The 19,006-nt window shown below is 43.7% G+C and overlaps 1 protein-coding gene across 1 annotated transcript; it reads left to right on the top strand.

Annotated features, from left to right (window-relative positions):
• Positions 1-696: 696 nt before the first annotated feature.
• On the top strand, positions 697-19,006 carry LOC308303628 (troponin T, slow skeletal muscle-like; the record flags this gene model as incomplete). The annotated part of the gene is made up of 8 exons (XM_080748060.1): positions 697-747; positions 852-968; positions 3,201-3,278; positions 8,547-8,664; positions 13,363-13,472; positions 18,444-18,530; positions 18,709-18,749; positions 18,961-19,006. Exons 2-8 carry the CDS (start codon positions 870-872, stop codon positions 19,004-19,006), a joined length of 579 nt encoding a protein of 192 aa, XP_080604186.1. The 5' UTR covers positions 697-747; positions 852-869.

The raw sequence follows: 19,006 nt of genomic DNA, 5'->3' as shown, positions 1-19,006 counted from the left end.
ACTTAAGTACAATTCTGAGGTATTTTTAGTATTGAGTATTTCCAAATTTCAGTACTTTTACTTCTACTCCACTAGATCTTAGAGACAAATATTGTAATTACTATACTTTGGTTACTAGTTACTTTATACGATTTTGATTATTTAACAAACATACAGTACATTAACCACTTCAGCCCTATATATACATTTCGGTAAGAAATGTGTAGTTTTTTTACTTAGCAGCACTGGAAATAAAGACAACTTTGATACAGAATTGAGAATAGAATCGAGCTATTTACAACTTTACATCTCTGGCTGCTGTCGGGCCGAAACCTCCAAAATGTTCATTTTCGGGAAAATGAGCTCAAGTGGAGTTAGGATGTTTTGACCGAAGGGCTTTTTACTACTTTTCATTGGTTCAATATTATTTTAACCAAAACACAGACGTAAAGGGTGTTCAATAGCACATATTTATGAAATAAAGATAGGGCCAATCGGGTGGAGTTAGCTGGTTTGGCAGAAAGTGTCGAGTTAGGAGGTTTTGTCCCAAGCACTTTTTACTGCTTTCCATTGGTTCGATATTATTTCAACCAACACTCAGATGTAAATGGTGTTCAATAGCCCTGATTTATGCTAAAAAAAATCAAAAACCTAAAAAATGGAGTTAAGAGGTTTTGGCCAGACAGTGATGAAATGATGTTTCTTTGCAGACCCGTTACCCAGCACGGTGCTCCCAAAATCCCTGAAGGGGAGAGGGTCGATTTTGACGTACGTTTCAACCCGTTCCTACTGAGTTTTTAAAATCAACTGGCGTATCATGAGTAACATGACTGTTGACAGCCGTTCTCCTCCATTCCTCCGTTCTCACCCAGGACATCCACAGGAAGAGGATGGAGAAGGATCTCCTGGAGCTCCAGACTCTGATAGACGTTCACTTTGACCAGAGGAAGAAGGAGGAAGAGGAGCTGATCGGACTGAAAGATAGGATCGTACGACCATTTCCTCCCCCCTCTTAACCCAACGACGATAAGCAATATTATCGCTTATCATGATAAAAAACACTCAAATCTCCACGATATATCGTGGAGATTTAATTTATCGTGAAATCATCCTCCGTCATGCACTGGACTCAATTCACCTTTTATTTGCCGGGCTGCATATCTAGTACCATTAGATCCCTCTTTTGGCAAAACATACTTAATATAACCATTAATAAAACCATTATCATTCATTTTACAAATGATTTAAATTAGTGAAAACAGCCGATCTACAAGCACACAACACCTCGTAGATCTGCTGTTTTCACTACTTTTGTGCAAACAGTTTAATTTTTACTTTTGTGCAAACAGTTTTTTTCCCTAATGGCCGGCCTGGACCGGCCGAGAATGAACCGGCCGTTCGAGAGTTGTCCCGCTTTTCCCAATGGCCAGCACGTCCCTGCCCTGGAGTATGACTGGGACGTGCAGAGAATGTTAGAGAGGCAGGGGCTGAAATTTCAAAAAGGGCCTTTTGGTGAAAATAGTCAATACTGTATCGAAAATACAGCTTGTTGTGAGCTTGGAGGTCGGCCTATTTTCGGTGTGTGATACCACACTAAACTAAGCATAATCAATTTCTTTCACCATAGTAAAAACTGAATTTATGGTCTGGAGAGGGCACTTTTTATAGACGGATAAAAGGGCAGGGGCTCAAGCCCCCTTTGATGTCTATGTGTGCACATGCCTGGACTGGGGGGTCCCCGGATCACTGAACCATTGGCCTATAGACCAGTGGTTTTCAACCAAGGTCCATTATTTATTCAGCATTTGAGCGCCGGACCACCATAAGGCTCATTCATACTTCAATTTTAGGTGAGTAGCAACTCACCTTTTGGGTGATTATTTAACGGTGATATCAAGTGGCGGTCATCGTACTTTTAGGTGATGACCTTAGGATCGACCCCGCCTCCCTCTGGTTCAGATGGGCAAAACCAGTGCCTGTAAAACCAGGGGGACCACCCACCCAACTACTATCTAGACCAATCAGTGAACGTGGTGATAGGCGAGAGTGAATTAGCTTCGCGTAGCCAGGATTACTCATCTGCAAAGAGAAAAGCCTGGTTACGACCAAAGGCTGATACGGCATAGAACGGTGCTACTCCCGTCTGGAGAATTTCACCGGATGTTATTGTTTTTTCAGTGTGGTGTACACTGTTCTACTTCTCCCAACCTTTTTGTTGTGCTCGTAATAAACAATATCCAAACAAAAACATGGATTCTGACAAAGTTACATCTATTAATAATAAGAGTGAGTTAAGAGTTACAATCGATTTATTTTGTTTCACTGGCGGATGTAAACAGACCTGCACAGCGTTTCCTTAACCGCAGCACTTCCGCCACTTCAGCAATGCCGTTTACATCGGCTATTGTGGCCAGGGTGAGAGTGAATGGGCTGATGTCTGTCAGTAAAAGCAGAGAAAGGTGTCAGGGTGAGCGGTGAGTTGCTATACTCACCGCGGGGAGTGATGTAATGTTGGTGAGTATAGCTCACCTTGGTGTAGTTTTCTAAAGTCAGAAAACTACACCAAGGTGAGCTACTCACCTAAAAGTGGAGTATGAATGGGCATTTAGCCTCTCAGACCCATAACCTAAGGGCTGTCCATATACTGTCTCCGACCACCAAACTTTTCGTCGGAAAGGTCTGGTACAGCTACAAAATGACGTCACTCGCAACTTCTGAAAGGCATTACCGAATTTGAGGTCGGAAAGTCGGACTCTCAGACGAAAGGTTTGTGGTCGGAGACAGTATGGACAGCCCTTTAGAATATTTTGCTGTCGTTGGATAAGATTTTTTCCCCTATGATTCCATTCTCTATCAATGTTGGTACCATAGGAGAGATGACAAACGTTGATGAAAATATAAAAAAATCTTCAGCATTCTCTAATTGTGAAGACTACTTGTACATTAAGTAATGCAGATGTTTAACAATGAGAGCGTAAAATGAAACCAAATGGACCTTGTAAGGGTCCTTTTGGTTTCATTTTGCACTCTCAAGAGTTAAAGATCTTCAAGGGCCCAGTTGGTTACCAACTCTCATTTAGCTGGGGACCACCTGGAACCCCCTCGAGGACCACTGGTGGTCCCAGGACCACTGGTTGAAAAGCACGGGCCTGTACCACATGCAGGGGTGTGAGGTTCTACTGGTGTGATGATAATAATAACACATGGGCTGTCTATTTTAGGAAAACCGCCGAGCCGAGAGGGCCGAACAGCAGCGAGTGCGGGCAGAAAAGGAACGCCACAGACAGACAAGAATTGCGGTAATTAACTTTGCGGGGAAAGCATTAGTGGCATTGCATGTCATATTATATCCACATTACAACATGCTAAAATCATCCACAGTCAAAAGGATAATGAATTTAATTGATTCATTAAGTGACAATTTCTAATATCAACAAAATAATAATTTGAAAGTCACAGAGAGTATTGCTTTAAATAATATGTGCATGGTGCTGATTTGTGTGTGTATATTTTGTTGCCAGTGTGTAATTGCATGTGCACAGCTGCCTCTAAGTGCATTGTGCATAACAGGCAGCAGAGGCATCAATTGGGTATGGCAAGGTATGGCGGCTGCCATACCTTGGCTTCAGGGGAAAAAGGGTGTACTTTCTAAAATAAATTCACAAATGTCCCTATGACTATCTGCGTTTATTAGTCTGTTATTAAATGACTTTAAACTAACTACAATGCAAATTAGAATAAAATGATTGATTTCACAAGGTATTATATTCTCCACAACACTTGTATCTACCCCTAACTTGACAAATGGTTTATTCCCCGGTTCAGTAGGTCACCCGGGAGCAGGTTGGGTTAGCGCCCCAGCCTGTGTCTTCCGTGAGGAAGAAGCCCAACAAATCCACGGTGAGGCCTTTAGGAGGGCCATTCAACTGCAGCAGCTGAATGGAATGTTTGGATTGGGGTCTGGTGCAACGCACAGGTTCTGAACCTGGTGAGAGCAGGAGAGGACCTGGTAAGACGTAGGAGGAGCCCGGCCAGGAGTCAACCCATAGAGCCTAGTTCTTCCACGCGCCAGAATGGCTCCCCAATCCTGGCAGAGTAGTTCCGGTGCTGCACATTGAGTGACCCTGTCTTTCCCTAATAGGACTGATCGTGGATAGCTACTGGGACGTAAGTCGGGACTTGATCAACCCCGGCTGGGTCACCTGGGCGAGGGTGTATGATGTTGCGAGACCCGAAACACCCGTCGACCCCAGGCTACATCACTGATGATACGTCCCAGCTGCATCCTTGTGATGTTTTTTACACTATTAGTTCTATTTATAGTGGCTCATAGGAATAGACTATGTGACAACCAGGAATAGTTTGGTGACCACCGGAGACTCGGTTGACGGCCGGAATTTAGACGGCACCCGGGAGCAGGTTGGGTTAGCGCCCCAGCCTGTGTCTTCCGTGAGGAAGAAGCCCAACAAATCCACGGTGAGGCCTTTAGGAGGGCCATTCAACTGCAGCAGCTGAATGGAATGTTTGGATTGGGGTCTGGTGCAACGCACAGGTTCTGAACCTGGTGAGAGCAGGAGAGGACCTGGTAAGACGTAGGAGGAGCCCGGCCAGGAGTCAACCCATAGAGCCTAGTTCTTCCACGCGCCAGAATGGCTCCCCAATCCTGGCAGAGTAGTTCCGGTGCTGCACATTGAGTGACCCTGTCTTTCCCTAATAGGACTGATCGTGGATAGCTACTGGGACGTAAGTCGGGACTTGATCAACCCCGGCTGGGTCACCTGGGCGAGGGTGTATGATGTTGCGAGACCCGAAACACCCGTCGACCCCAGGCTACATCACTGATGATACGTCCCAGCTGCATCCTTGTGATGTTTTTTACACTATTAGTTCTATTTATAGTGGCTCATAGGAATAGACTATGTGACAACCAGGAATAGTTTGGTGACCACCGGAGACTCGGTTGACGGCCGGAATTTAGACGGCACCCGGGAGCAGGTTGGGTTAGCGCCCCAGCCTGTGTCTTCCGTGAGGAAGAAGCCCAACAAATCCACGGTGAGGCCTTTAGGAGGGCCATTCAACTGCAGCAGCTGAATGGAATGTTTGGATTGGGGTCTGGTGCAACGCACAGGTTCTGAACCTGGTGAGAGCAGGAGAGGACCTGGTAAGACGTAGGAGGAGCCCGGCCAGGAGTCAACCCATAGAGCCTAGTTCTTCCACGCGCCAGAATGGCTCCCCAATCCTGGCAGAGTAGTTCCGGTGCTGCACATTGAGTGACCCTGTCTTTCCCTAATAGGACTGATCGTGGATAGCTACTGGGACGTAAGTCGGGACTTGATCAACCCCGGCTGGGTCACCTGGGCGAGGGTGTATGATGTTGCGAGACCCGAAACACCCGTCGACCCCAGGCTACATCACTGATGATACGTCCCAGCTGCATCCTTGTGATGTTTTTTACACTAGCACAGGTGCATTGTATTATTTTTAATTAGCAGCAGGCACATTTTTTCAAGCATGGCAGTCAGTTGTTTACTTGTGCCTGTGGTAGAATAATACTATCCACCAGTGGCGTCAGTTCAGAAAAAGCTAAGGTATGGCAACATGACTGGTGTGTTGCACGCGTGCCTTCGCACACGTGCAAGACACCAGTCATGTTGCCATACCTTATAGTAACAGGCATGATACATTTATTTTAAGAAGTACATTTTCTTTTTCCCGTTTACGGTTTCTTACAGTTCACTTCAGCCTAGGAACGGCTGTTCAAGTGCAGCTAAACTTGTCATGTTAGTAAACATGCCACAATTAACAATAATGCATTGCACCTGTGCAGCTGACCTGCGGAACCTGGGAATATACCATTTTGTCGAAGATGGGGAGAATACAAGTGTGGAGAATATAATTATTATAATACCTTGTTAAAGTCACCATTTTGTAAAATGTTGCATTTGTAGTTATTTTAATGTAATTTAACAACATAACAACCAGCACAGATAGACAAAGAGACATTCATGGATTTATATTTAAAAGTAACTTTTATTCTCCCCCCTGGACCCAGGGTATGGCAGCTGCATACCCCTGCCATACCCAATTGACGCCCCTGCTATCCACTGATAGTAATCATCATCATGATGACTGTTTTGCTGAACTGTCGCCACTGGTAACAGGCAGACCGGTCGTTAGTGTATAGTGTGTATATTGCTCATAAGCCTAGGATGCCTTGTGGGAAAGCTGTCCTGGAGCCGGCAGCTGAAACGGTCCATGGTTGGGATGTCTGGGGTCTTTGATAATCCCATGGGCTTTACAGACACATTCTCTGGTGTATACTGGATGTCCTGGATGGCAGTGCTAGAAAAAAGTACTCACATTTCTGACTTGAGAAAAAGTATCAATACTGCAATATGGAAATACTAAAAAGTACAAAAGTATTGTCATAAAAATGAAAAGTACTCATTATCCCATTTCAAGTTTTCGAATGTCTAACAATATTTTGAAAATAGCAGATCTACAAGCTCACAATGTGTCGATCGGCAATTTGTATCTAGGGCTGAAGTTGCTAATGTAGGTTTGGTAATAATGACCAAAATCTAGTAACTAAAGTTTTCAAATAAATGTAGTGGAGTACAATATTTGGATCCGAGATGTAGCGGAGTAGAAGTAAAAGTAGTGGAAATGACTCAAGTAAAGTACACATACCTCAATATTGCGTTAGAGTACTTAAGTTAATCCACGTAGTTACTTTACACCACTCAGTCGTCTGCGTGACCCTCTGCAGCGGTTTGTTGTTGCAGTCAGGGGCGTCACAAGGGGGGGAAAAGTAGGACTGAGTTACTAGGGCCCAAGGTGGAGGGGCCTTCATTATTTTATACTTTAGCTACAAGCTTGTAGATGTGCTATTTTTGAAAAGTCGTGAAAATGTGTGCAAATCTTCGAATATATGTATTTTTTAAGCGAACAATTGTAACTCAAATTTTGCTTCTGGGGGGGGTCCCTGGAACTAGATATTTTGAGATGGGGGTCCGTGGCCAAATACATATCATTTTGGGGGTCCTTCACATGAAAAGGTTTGAGCACCACGGACATAGAAACATAGGTTTTTCAAAAAACGATTTGAAATATTCAACAACACATTTTCACGACTTTTCCAAAAATAGCAGATCTACAAGCTCGCAGTGCGGCACTCGGTGCCGCGCTGTGAGCTTGTATATCTGCTATTTTTCAATAGTTAAAGCTCAAAATACTTTTGAAGGGGCCCGCAGCGAACCCTTGTACCCAGGGCCCAGAATTTGGTGTGACGCCCCTGGTTGCAGTACATGCTCCCATGCCAGGTGATGCATCCAGTCAGGATGCGCTTGGCACAGTGCCTCTGAAGAACGCCTGTAGGCAGAGGTGCAATTTCAGAAAGAAATGAAATAGGGGGGTGGCAAAAAAAAAAAATATTCCCACTTAAGCCCCATTTCTAAAATAGCTAAAATAGTGGATCTACAACTTGTAGGTCCACTACAACCTCCAGCCCTGATTTCTCACATGGCCCTCTTCTAGCGCCACCATTAGGCCGATTTTAGCAAAACACATTTTTGGACGTGGCGGTCGCTTATCTCCCGATTAGGGAGTCTTGTTTGGGGGCGAAAAGAGAAAATGTTTGCCTCTAATGATGACACACCCTATTTTGGGGGTAATACAATGAATGGTTGCATACAATGAAACGCTTACCGGTATCTAAATTATACGTGTCACATGTAGATGGCGATGATATCAGATTCATCTGCACAACAGAATTAAGAGTTGGGGACAATAACTGAATTTGAAGTTAAATGTTACAGGTCTGTCACCTGACAATCTGGCTAGCCATCGTCAAAGAAAAGTTCCTTTTCATCTGTGTAGCATCAGATAATCTGTACTTGAGAGGTAACCCAATCTTGGGCCCTAGTACAAAACCTTATTGTAAGCGGACCTTCAACTGTTGGTAGTGAACATGGAGTGTGTTGCTCAACCCACACATTATCCAAAGCTTTTATTACCAGTAAGACTCCCTAATCGGGACACAAACTTTAGAAGGCAATGGTAGGCAATCAGGAGGGGATATGGGAAATGGGACAGATCCATGTTGATGACATGACTCTAGACATACTGTGCACCGCTTTGCGTGATTTTAGGGCAACATCTGTAGGAGCAGTGTCCAAAAATGTGTTTTGCAAGAATCGGCCTCATGGTGGCCCTAGAAGAGGGCAATATGAGAAATGAGTGGAGGGGGCGGAGGTTGTGGGTTGGCAGCCAAGGAGTGTGTGTGCAAAGTTTGGCATGGATCGGGGCAACGGTGGCGGAGATATGAGTAGGGGAGAAGTGTGACGTGACGGACAGACTGACAGACTGACTGACTGACTGACTGACTGACTGACTGACTGACGGACGGATTGACTGACTGACTGACTGCAGACAGACAGCAGGTGGAGGTCTTGAGAGTAACTGCGACCTGATGGTCACAACAATTAATAATTCCCAAGGAAAGGACTATATCACTGTGCTGTGGCACATATTGTATCATTTAAAGAAAGCTGTGCATTTGTCTTTAGGAGGAGCGACAGAGGAAAGAGGATGAAGAGGCGAAGAAAAGAGCCGATGATGACGCGAAGAAGAAGAAAGTGCTGTCAAACATGGGCGCTCACTTTGGAGGCTTCCTGGCTAAGGTCAGTGTTGCCGTACACTCATACAGAGGTGGCCAAGACATTTGACTATAGCCATTTGACTAGAGTTTAATTTCTACATACTTTCACTAATATTGAACATGTTTTTCACGCTTGGTCGCCTAATAGAATATCAAAATTGTTTTTGTTATAGATTAAAGGGATATTACACTTTCAAAGTCATTTTATCGTCTAATCAGGCTTTTATGAACACCCTGAACAGTTTTTAATTTGCTTGATTCAATATTTAGATATTTGATGTAAATGTTACCAGGCCCGACACGCCCAGGCCCTCTCCACATACACACCCATTGTAACTTCAAACTCCATTTTAACCCTGATAAATTCATTAAAAACAACCATTATTTTTTCTGGTGACTCAAACTACCCTCCTAATACGTGAGCAGGCCGTGTTTTTTCGATAACTTTTTTCATTTATTTTTAATAATCCATTTTTGTATTAATTTTTTTTTTCCCCAAATAATTATTAAAAATTAATGAAAAAAGTTATCGAAAAAACACGGCCTGCTCACGTATTAGGAGGGTAGTATGAGTCAACAGAAAAAACAACGGGTGTTTTTAATGAATCTATCATGGTTAAAATGGAGTTTGAAGTTACAATGGGTGTGTATGTGGAGAGGGCCTGGGCGTGTCGGGCCTGGTAACATTTACATCAAATATCTAAATATTGAATCAAGCAAATTAAAAACTGTTCAGGGTGTTCATAAAAGCCTGATTAGACGATAAAATGACTTTGAAAGTGTAATATCCCTTTAAGTGGTTCATGTGTAAATAAGCCGAAAAGCTTACTATCTCCTTTTAGTTGACCGTGTACCAGTGATTTGTACCGTCATGGAACTGTATTTTTTTCCTAGAGGAACGCTCTGTGATTGGCTAGCGGTACGATTGGCGAAACTAACTCCCAAATAGCACCACTCATTGTTTTTATTCCTAAGCTTAGACCAGTGGTTCTAAACCTGTGGGTCGGGACCCCCAGGGGGGGTCACCAAAGTATTTTGGGAGGTCCCCAGATGTTTAGATAAATGTTAACATTGTTTTCTCACTCAACAGTAAACAGACCAACATACAGTAAAAGTGTATACGGGGTATCTGCACATTTCTAAAGTGACAATTTAAAGACTTTAAAGACCTATTTAGTACCTCTGGTCAAACATTGGTCAAATTGTCAAATATTACAGGCAGAAATCTTGCGAGGCGTTGTGAGCATGTAGATCTGATATTTGGAATAGATGGGGTCAAACTAAATGTAATGCCAACTCCTACAATTCCAAGTGCTCATCAGGGTGGGGGGGTTCCCCAGTTCAAATATGATTATCTTGGGGGTCGCGGCCTGAAAAGGTTGAGAACCACTGGCTTAGACCATGTTGTTTGTTTGTTTGTTTATTTAATGTAGTGGGCTCACAGTGTGTGTGTGTGTGTGTGTGTGTGTGTGTGTGTGTGTGTGTGTGTGTGTGTGTGTGTGTGTGTGTGTGTGTGTGTGCGTGTGCGTGTGCGTGTGTGGTCATTTTGTTTGGTTGCTGTTGGTAGTCATAGTCATGGCTGCCAGCTCCCACCTGATGTCATGTGGGAGTTCAGACTGCTGCAGACCGTGCTGAGTGACAGCTAGCTTGCATAACATCTTCAGGCTGGGATTTAAGTCTAGGATGTACAGGTCATCAGAAGTGAGGTATTTTTCTGTGTATCCTCCATGGATGATAATACAATCTCCCACCATGCAACAGATCATCCCATCCATCCCACAGGGGTCTTTCCCCTTGGGCTCAACCTGCTTCCAGGAAAAGGCCTCCGGACTGAATTTCCACAGATCATTGCAGTACTGGTTCCCATTCCAGCCACCAAATACGTACAGCTCTCCATTGTAGGCAAAGGCCGAATGATATGAACGTTGATTTGGGAGAAGGTGTCCAGAAGGCATGCTCAGCCAGCAGTTGGTCTCTGTGTCAAACACTGTGGTGTTGTTGTAGGAGTTCCCAGGGCGCCCCCGGCCCCCAACTACAAACATCTTTGTCCCTATGAATGTGGCAGAATGACCTTCTGAAGCAGGTGGTGGAGTTCCTCTGGTGTTAATTAAAGACCAGAGCATTATGGTGGTGTCCAACTTGTTCATGTCATTAGTATAGCCAGTCATCTGGATGCGTCCTCCGTACACATACATGACCTTCTCCAGGACACAGACTGAGTGGAGCATCCTTGCTTCTGGAATAGACCCAGACATATTGGGTTTGAACCAGCTGTGGGTGTCAACATCAAAGGCATAAAGCACATTGCAGTAAGGATCGCCTCCCCAGATGTAGACGATTTCTTCTACCAGCACAGCTGTGTGGCCCCAGCGCCCGGAGGGAACTTCAATGGGACTTCCGTTTCTCACTGGGGGCAACTTCCTCCAACGCAAAGACACTGTGTTGAAGATGTGGACTTCAATCTGATCCCTGTTGTTCAGGTAGTTGTTGTATCCTCCAAATGAGTACAGCTTGTGTCCGACTACCACAGCAGCATGGAAGCGCTCTTTACGTCGTCCTTTCAGATCTATCGTCCAGTGAAACATTTCACACAGTAGCAGCACTGCACAGTTTAATAGTTGTTGAATGACATTTAGTTTATTGGACATTTACTTTTAAAGACATTGGTTGTGTTGACAATGCTGTGATGTCATTGCGTGATGACATAGTCATGATGTCATGATTACACCGACACACAATGTGAATATTATGCAGTGTTGGAGTGATTTAACACCTGAGGCAGATTATGGGTGCGTTCGGAAATGCGCACTCAACGAACTGGTGTGCCATGTTGTCGTTCGTTTATTCGGTGCACTTGGTGCGTTGTCGTTCGGAAATCCAGTGCGCGGCGCACCGGTGTGTTGAGTGCACGCACTCACCGACCCTACTCAGAAGATTTTGACGGTGGTTTGACGGTGTGGTACGGCAGTGCGGTGTTTTGATTGGTTGGTTTTCATGGCCATGTCTCGAGCGCTTCTCAGCTGTGAACAATGGAGGAAATGACCGCAAAATGCAGCACTTGCAGTTTATTCACAGGTGACATCACAGTGATGTCAGAGACTCAGAGCAGGGATAACGCCTGACCCTGTGGTTCCCCTGACACATCACTGTGACATCACAGTGATGTCAGATACTCAGAGCAGGGATCTCCATATATGGGCATAAACAGGTGACATCACAGTGGTGTGGCTGGTTCAGACAGGGATCTCCATGTATGGGCATAAAAGGGATTGTATGTTGTGATGTCATGGGAACCACTCTATGCCCATATATGCAGATCCCTGATGTCATCAATATTAAGCCCATATCTAATAGGACTTCATATCCGTATATGGGGAACTGGCCCGACATAACTGGCCAGATGGCCAAGACATGGTGCTTGTTGCCCTGAGGCGTCTTATAGTCATAAGATATTTTGGAAGGGTTTTAGAGACAAAAGAAGTCTAACTGAGGACTATTGGGTCATTTATAACATATTGGATGCTGTTTTCAAGACAGAGGTGAAAGTCTGGTCCCAGTGAGGACCCATATCTACGTGCTGGTTTGAGCCTCGACACAGTTTGGTGTGAGACCAGGGGCGTCACAACAAGGGGTAGGAAAGTGGGACTGTGTTACTAGGGCCCAAGGTGGTGGAGGGGCCTTCATTATTTTCAGGGTTGTTAAGTAACGGATTACATGTAACGGGATTACGTAATCAGATTACAAAAAACAGGTAACTTGTAAAGTCTCTGGTTACATTTTGAAATGTGTAATCTGGATTACAGTAACGGATCTGAATGATGGGGGTTACATGCTGGATTACATTCTCCCCTTTCCCTCATCAATTTTATAAAATAGTTATAACACCAAACAATAAAATAATCAAGTCAAATCATCTTAAAGTACTGCCACTTTGTTTAAGTACATTTCTGTTGTCCTTTTCCTAATTGCATAGGCTCAATATCATTGTCTAGTTATCAATGGTAAAACTTGTTTTATTTAATTAAAGAGAATTTTGCTAAAAAGTAATCCAAAAGTAACTGAAAGTAACTAGTAGTTACTTTTTAAATTGTGATAATCAGATTACGTTACTGACTACATTTTCTTTGCAAGTAACTTGTAACTGTAGGGGATTCCTTTTTAAAAGTAACCCTAACAACCCTGATTATTTTATACTTTAACTATTGAAAAATAGCAGATATACAAGCTCACAGCGCGGCACCGAGTGCCGCACTGCGAGCTTGTAGATCTGCTATTTTTGAAAAGTCGTGGAAAATGTGTGCAAATCTTTGAATATATGTATTTTTTAAGCGAACATTTGTAACTCAAATTTTGCTTCTGGGGGGAGGGGGGGGGTCCCTGGAACTAAATATTTTGAGATGGGGGTCCGTGGCCAAATACATACCATTTTGGGGGTCCTTCACATGAAAAGGTTTGAGCTCCACTGACATCGAAACATAGGTTTAAAAAAAAAAAACATAGAAGGATTTGAATTATTCAAAGATTTTCATGATTTTTCAAAAATAGCAGATCTACAAGCTCGCAGCGCGGCACTCGGTGCCGCGCTGTGAACTTGTATATCTGCTATTTTTCAATAGTTAAAGCACAGGGGCCCCCACAGTGAATCCTTGTACCCAGGGCCCAGAATTTGGTGAGACACCCCTGCGTGAGACGTTGCTGGTTTCTCGTTGTTCACCCGCAGGTAGAGCAGAGGAAAGGGAAGAAGCAGACGGGGAGAGAGATCAAGAAGAAGACTCTGGGAGAGAGACGCAAGCCACTGAACCTCGACAACCTGAGAGAGGACGGCCTGAGGTCAGTAGAGAGAGGACTCAGATCCAGGGGCATCATAACAAGGGGTGGGAAAGTGGGACTGAGTTACCAGGGCCCAAGGTGGAGGGGCCTTAATTATTTTATACTTTAGCTATTGAAAAATAGCAGATATACAAGCTCACGCCACGCTGCGAGCTTGTAGATCTGCTATTTTTGAAAAGTCGTGAAAATGTGTGCTTTGATTATATGTATTTTTAAGCGAAATATTTGTAACTCAAATTTTGCTTCTGGGGGCGTCCCTGGAACTAAATATTTTGAGATCGGGGTCTGTGGCCCTTCTGGGTGTCCTTCACATGAAAAGGTTTGAGCAACCACTGACATAGAAACAATCAGAAGGATTTGAAATATTCAAAGACACACATTTTCAAGATTTATCAAAAATAGCAGATCTACAAGCTCGCAGCGCTGCACTCGGAGCCGCGCTGTGAGCTTGTATATCTGCTATTTTTCAATAGTTAAAGCACAAAACAATGCGTAATAATGTGTTCCCAGTCTAAATGGGGTACACTCCCTCCCCCTATGAAGACCATTCATGGGGGGCCCGCAGTGAGTCCTTGTACCCAGGGCCCAGAATTTGGTGCGACACCCCTGCAGATCCCTGTTAACTCTTTTTCCGTATGACAGATGTGCCGGAAACCTGTAAATAACCTATTACACCCTACCCTACACTAGGCTGTCAGTAGACTGATCTCCATTACAGCTAACCACATGAACCCTAGCGTCCCTATTCTGGGCATGTCACAATAGGCCAGGGGTCTTCAACGTTTTCAGGCCAAGGACCCCTTAGTTGAGAGAGAGAGATGAAGCAGGGACCCCCACAACCTGTTCATAGATTCCATATAGTTTCATTGTTTGACAGCACAATTATCAGTGTATGTTGGATTCACGTCAATTTGTGTTTTCAGATATTTAACCACTTGAGCCGTCATTACGTAATAAACTTGACCTTTTACTCCGTACTTAGTCTGCTCTTTTTCCCCAATATACCAAAGCTATTTGCCAAAAATAGAAGATCTACAAGCTCACAACGCCTCGCGCTGCAAGGCGTTGTGAGCTTGTAGATCTTCTATTTTTGGCTACATTTCTCAGAATATAGACACTAGGGTTCAAGTGGTTAATATAAAAAAGGATCACTCAAAGATTTGGAGGACCCCCTGTAGTAACTCTGAGGACCCCCTAGGGGTCCCGGACCCCCTGTTGAAGACCCATGCAATAGGCAAACGTTCATCGAAAATAAGCGTTGTGATGCGTTTCAAATTAGTATCTGGTGTTTTTCCAGAAAGGATTTTGTGTGAAGAGAAAAAAGGAAGGGACCAGTTATAGCAACGTTATGGTTGTACATAGTTAAAGGAGAATACCGGTGTCGTTTGTATTTTTTGCCGGTTGACTACATTTTCAAAAGCATACCGCACACAGTTTTGGTTGTTTTCGAATAAGTACCCAATTTCCATATTTGCAGCCTTGCTAGAGACAGGCCTCACGGAAAAATCTGTTAGAATGCCATGGAATTTGTTATGCACTTTCTTTACGTTAGCGCACAAGATATCTCAAAATCTACCGCCCATATTGACATGGAACTTGCTGAGGACAATCGTGCTCCCCAGGGAATAAATCATAGAGATTTGACCCTGTGCACCAACCTTAGTCCAAAAGGTACTTTGTTGATTCTTTTTTTATGATGCAATTTATTCTCTTTAACTTTAAAATGTAGTTTTTTGTTATATTACAGTATGTGTGATGTCCTTCTTTACCCCCCTGTGTGTTGGGAGGGGTTCCTAGTCCCGCGGATTTGTCAGTGTGGGGAAGTGGGCTTGTTTGTGAGCCTCACTGGCGCCTCAGCAGATTTTTTTCCTTTTTTTTCTGTGGCATCGGGGAAGCATTACCTCCCGTAGCTTTTGGAGGAGGTGGTGACCACTGTAAAAGGAGATGCCAGAGTGCAGAACATATCTATGACTATATGTATATATTATATCCCACTACATAATCACAATTGCACCAAAAAATTGTGTTTGTTTGTCCATCTGTAACTCCACGTTCAGCAGTTGTTCAATTGTCTAAAAAACATAATACAAAAATCAATAACGCATGTACCTTGCCCAACATCAACTTTATCACCTTCAGATGTGTCTCTACTTCTCATAATCCCAAAATGTTTAAAATTTTTTCCCACATTTTGGCCTGTAGGCGGCATATATTGCGCAATCCATAGTTGGGAGCGGAGTGTCAGGTTACAAGAGGGAAGGGGGGGGGGGGGGTCAGATGCACACACAGAGAGAGAGAGAGAGAGAGAGAGAGAGAGAGAGAGAGAGAGAGAGAGAGAGAGAGAGAGAGAGAGAGGGGGGAAGGGGGGTACAGTAAAGTACAGTAAGGTAAAGTACAGTACAGTACAGCAAAGTACAGTACAGTAAGGTAAAGTAGATTACAGTACAGTAAGGTACAGTAGAGTATGGATGGATGGATGGATGTGGATGGATGGATGGATGTGGATGGATGGATGGATGGATGTGTATGGATGTGGATGGATGGATGTGGATGGATGGATGGATGTGGATGGATGGATGGATGGATGGATGGATGGATGGATGGATGGATGGATGTGGATGGACGGATGGATGGATGTGGATGGATGGATGTGGATGGATGGATGTGGATGGATGGATGCATGTGGATGGATGGATGTGGATGGATGGATGGATGTGGATGGATGGATGGATGTGGATGGATGGATGGATGTGGATGGATGGATGAATAGATGAATGGATGTGGATGGATGGATGTGGATGGATGGATGGATGGATGTGGATGGATGGATGGATGGATGGATGGATGTGGATGGATGGATATGGATGGATGGATGGATGTGGATGGATGGATGGATGGATGTGGATGGATGTGGATGGATGGATGTGGATAGATGGATGGATGGATGGATGTGGATGGATGGATGTGGATGGATGGATGTGGATGGATGGATGGATGTGGATGGATGGATGGATGGATGGATGGATGGATGTGGATGGATGGATGGATGGATGGATGGATGGATGGATGGATGGATGTGGATGGATGGATGGATGTGGATGGATGGATGGATGGATGGATGGATGTGGATGGATGGATGGATGGATGGATGGATGTGGATGGATGGATGGATGGATGGATGGATGGATGTGGATGGATGGATGGATGTGGATGGATGGATGGATGGATGGATGGATGGATGGATGTGGATGGATGTGGATGGATGTGGATGGATGGATGGATGGATGTGGATGGATGGATATGGATGGATGTGGATGGATGGATGGATGGATGTGGATGGATGGATGTGGATGGATGGATGGATGTGGATGGATGGATGTGGATGGATGGATGTGGATGGATGGATGGATTGCCATTTACACTATTTTGCATTTTGGAAAAAACTGCATATTTAATGTTGAGCTATCCTAAATTTGTATTGCTTAGCTGCCCACTGGACTGTATCCATCTCTGGGTACAGGGGACTTTCGCATAGGAAAGGGGCCGGGCCCCCGCAGGGGGCTTTTTTCTAGTCATATATAATGTATTTATTCCGGATGGGGACCCAGGGTCCTGGAATCAATGGGGGTGAATTTATTGTAATCAATTTGTCAGGTCTCTGCAAGTTGCTTTTTATAGAATTCATTCCATATGGGGCTGTTAAGTCTGACATCATTTTGTAGGCAGAGGAGAACTTTTGGGGCCAAAAGGCCCCAGCGCCCGTGAATCTTTTTACTATTTTTACTATTTACACATTTTTCTTCTCTTTGTTGTTGAAAGGAAAGTGGTAGAATTATACTTTAGTCGTTATTTTTGTCTCGGATCTGTTGAAATAGTGAGGGACAGATATTGATAATAAATCTGCTTGGAGGTCTGACTACAAAATGATGTCACGGCTTAAAAGCCCCATTGAAACAGGGCCGGACTGGGACATAAATCCGGCGCGAACCGAACATAGATCTACAAGCCAACAACGTGTCGAGGCAGCGATGCGTTTTGTGGGCTTGTATATCAGCTGTTAAATTGTGGCCACAGTAGCCTGTGATTGGGCTACTAGGGCAATATTCAGATGATAGACAAGCCTTGTGTCCAATCACGTGATGTCTCTCTGCTCTGTAGGCCAGTGCTCAAATAATTGTAGTGGAGTAAAAGTACAATATTTGCCTCTGAGATGTGGTGGAGTAGAAGTAAAAGTACTGGAAATTGGAAAGTAAAGCACAAATACCTCGAAATTGTACTTAAAGGACGATTGATTGATTGATTGATTGATTGAAGACTTTATTAGAAGTTTGCATAGGAAAAGGTACAGTTTCATGACGGTACAGTTCACTGGTACAAGGTCTACTAAAAGGAGATCCATGAAAAGACTAAGCTTATTTCCACTGGAAACCATTGAAGTATCTCATATAACATTGAATGACAGACAAATAGAACACAGTACTATGCAGTAGATATGTAAAGAAAAAGAAAAACAGTAAGTCTAAACAAACAGTATATACAAAGAAGGGGCAGGGGAGGGTAGGGTTAGGCTAGGTTAGTTTTTTACCAGTTGCGAACGGCTGCTGCCTGTAAGTGATTTTTCAGGGCAATTTTAAAGGATGCTAGTGATCCACACTCCTTTATGACCTTCGGTAAGGCTTTCCACATTTTGTTGGTATAGCAAACGACTTCACCACTTTTCAACCTATGTTCATATAAATTGTCCTCACTAATGTCCATGATAAAATAGCAACATTTTCTGTGTCTGTGTCTCAGAGGAGGGCTGTGGGCAGGTCAGAAACCCACCGTCTTGTGACATCATCGATGGGGAAACCAAGCTAATTAGAAAATGCAGGCTTTCTATTCCTGAAAAGTTGCAATGTTGAAGTGGAAGCCATTGTTCTCGCGATAATAAAAATATAAATATGTTTTCAAAAATATTGTGTCCTAAAGGGAGCGAGCCATGGAGATGTGGGAATGGATCTACCAGCTGGAGTCTGAGAAGTTTGACCTGGCCGAGGACATGAAGAGACAGAAGTATGAGGTGAGTGCTCACGACTCCAGACATTTTTGCAAAATGTCTGTTTCTATACGCAGTATACAGTCAAATCCTCAGTGTTAATCTAGCGTTACAGTTACTGTTGATGGATTAATGCTGAGGATGTCACTGTGCTGTGTTTTTTTTTGCAACTTAAAACCTTTTTTTATATGTATGATTTCAGATCAACGTCCTCCTGAACAGAATTCAACACGCTCAAAAATTGTGAGTTGTTGTCCTGTTTATTTTTGTTTTATGCTATCGTCCTACATTTATATCTCCGTTTTTAGACGGCCACAAACATTAAAAGCAAGTGAATGCAAAACCACCGTCATTCCATATATCGTGATGCCACGTGTGTATTGATAAACATTGAATATGATTGTTAATACATTCTGCTCCAGCTCCCACCTCTCTGTCCATTTTCTCCTAACAGCAAAAAGGTTCATGGAAAAGGCAAGGTCGGAGGACGCTGGAAGTGA

This window comes from Nannobrachium achirus, assembly GCF_963921795.1.
Source record: "Nannobrachium achirus genome assembly, chromosome: 18".
NCBI classification, from domain to species: domain Eukaryota; kingdom Metazoa; phylum Chordata; class Actinopteri; order Myctophiformes; family Myctophidae; genus Nannobrachium; species Nannobrachium achirus.
Note: the sequence above shows the minus strand (reverse complement) of the source record. Positions and strands in the feature narration are given on the sequence as shown.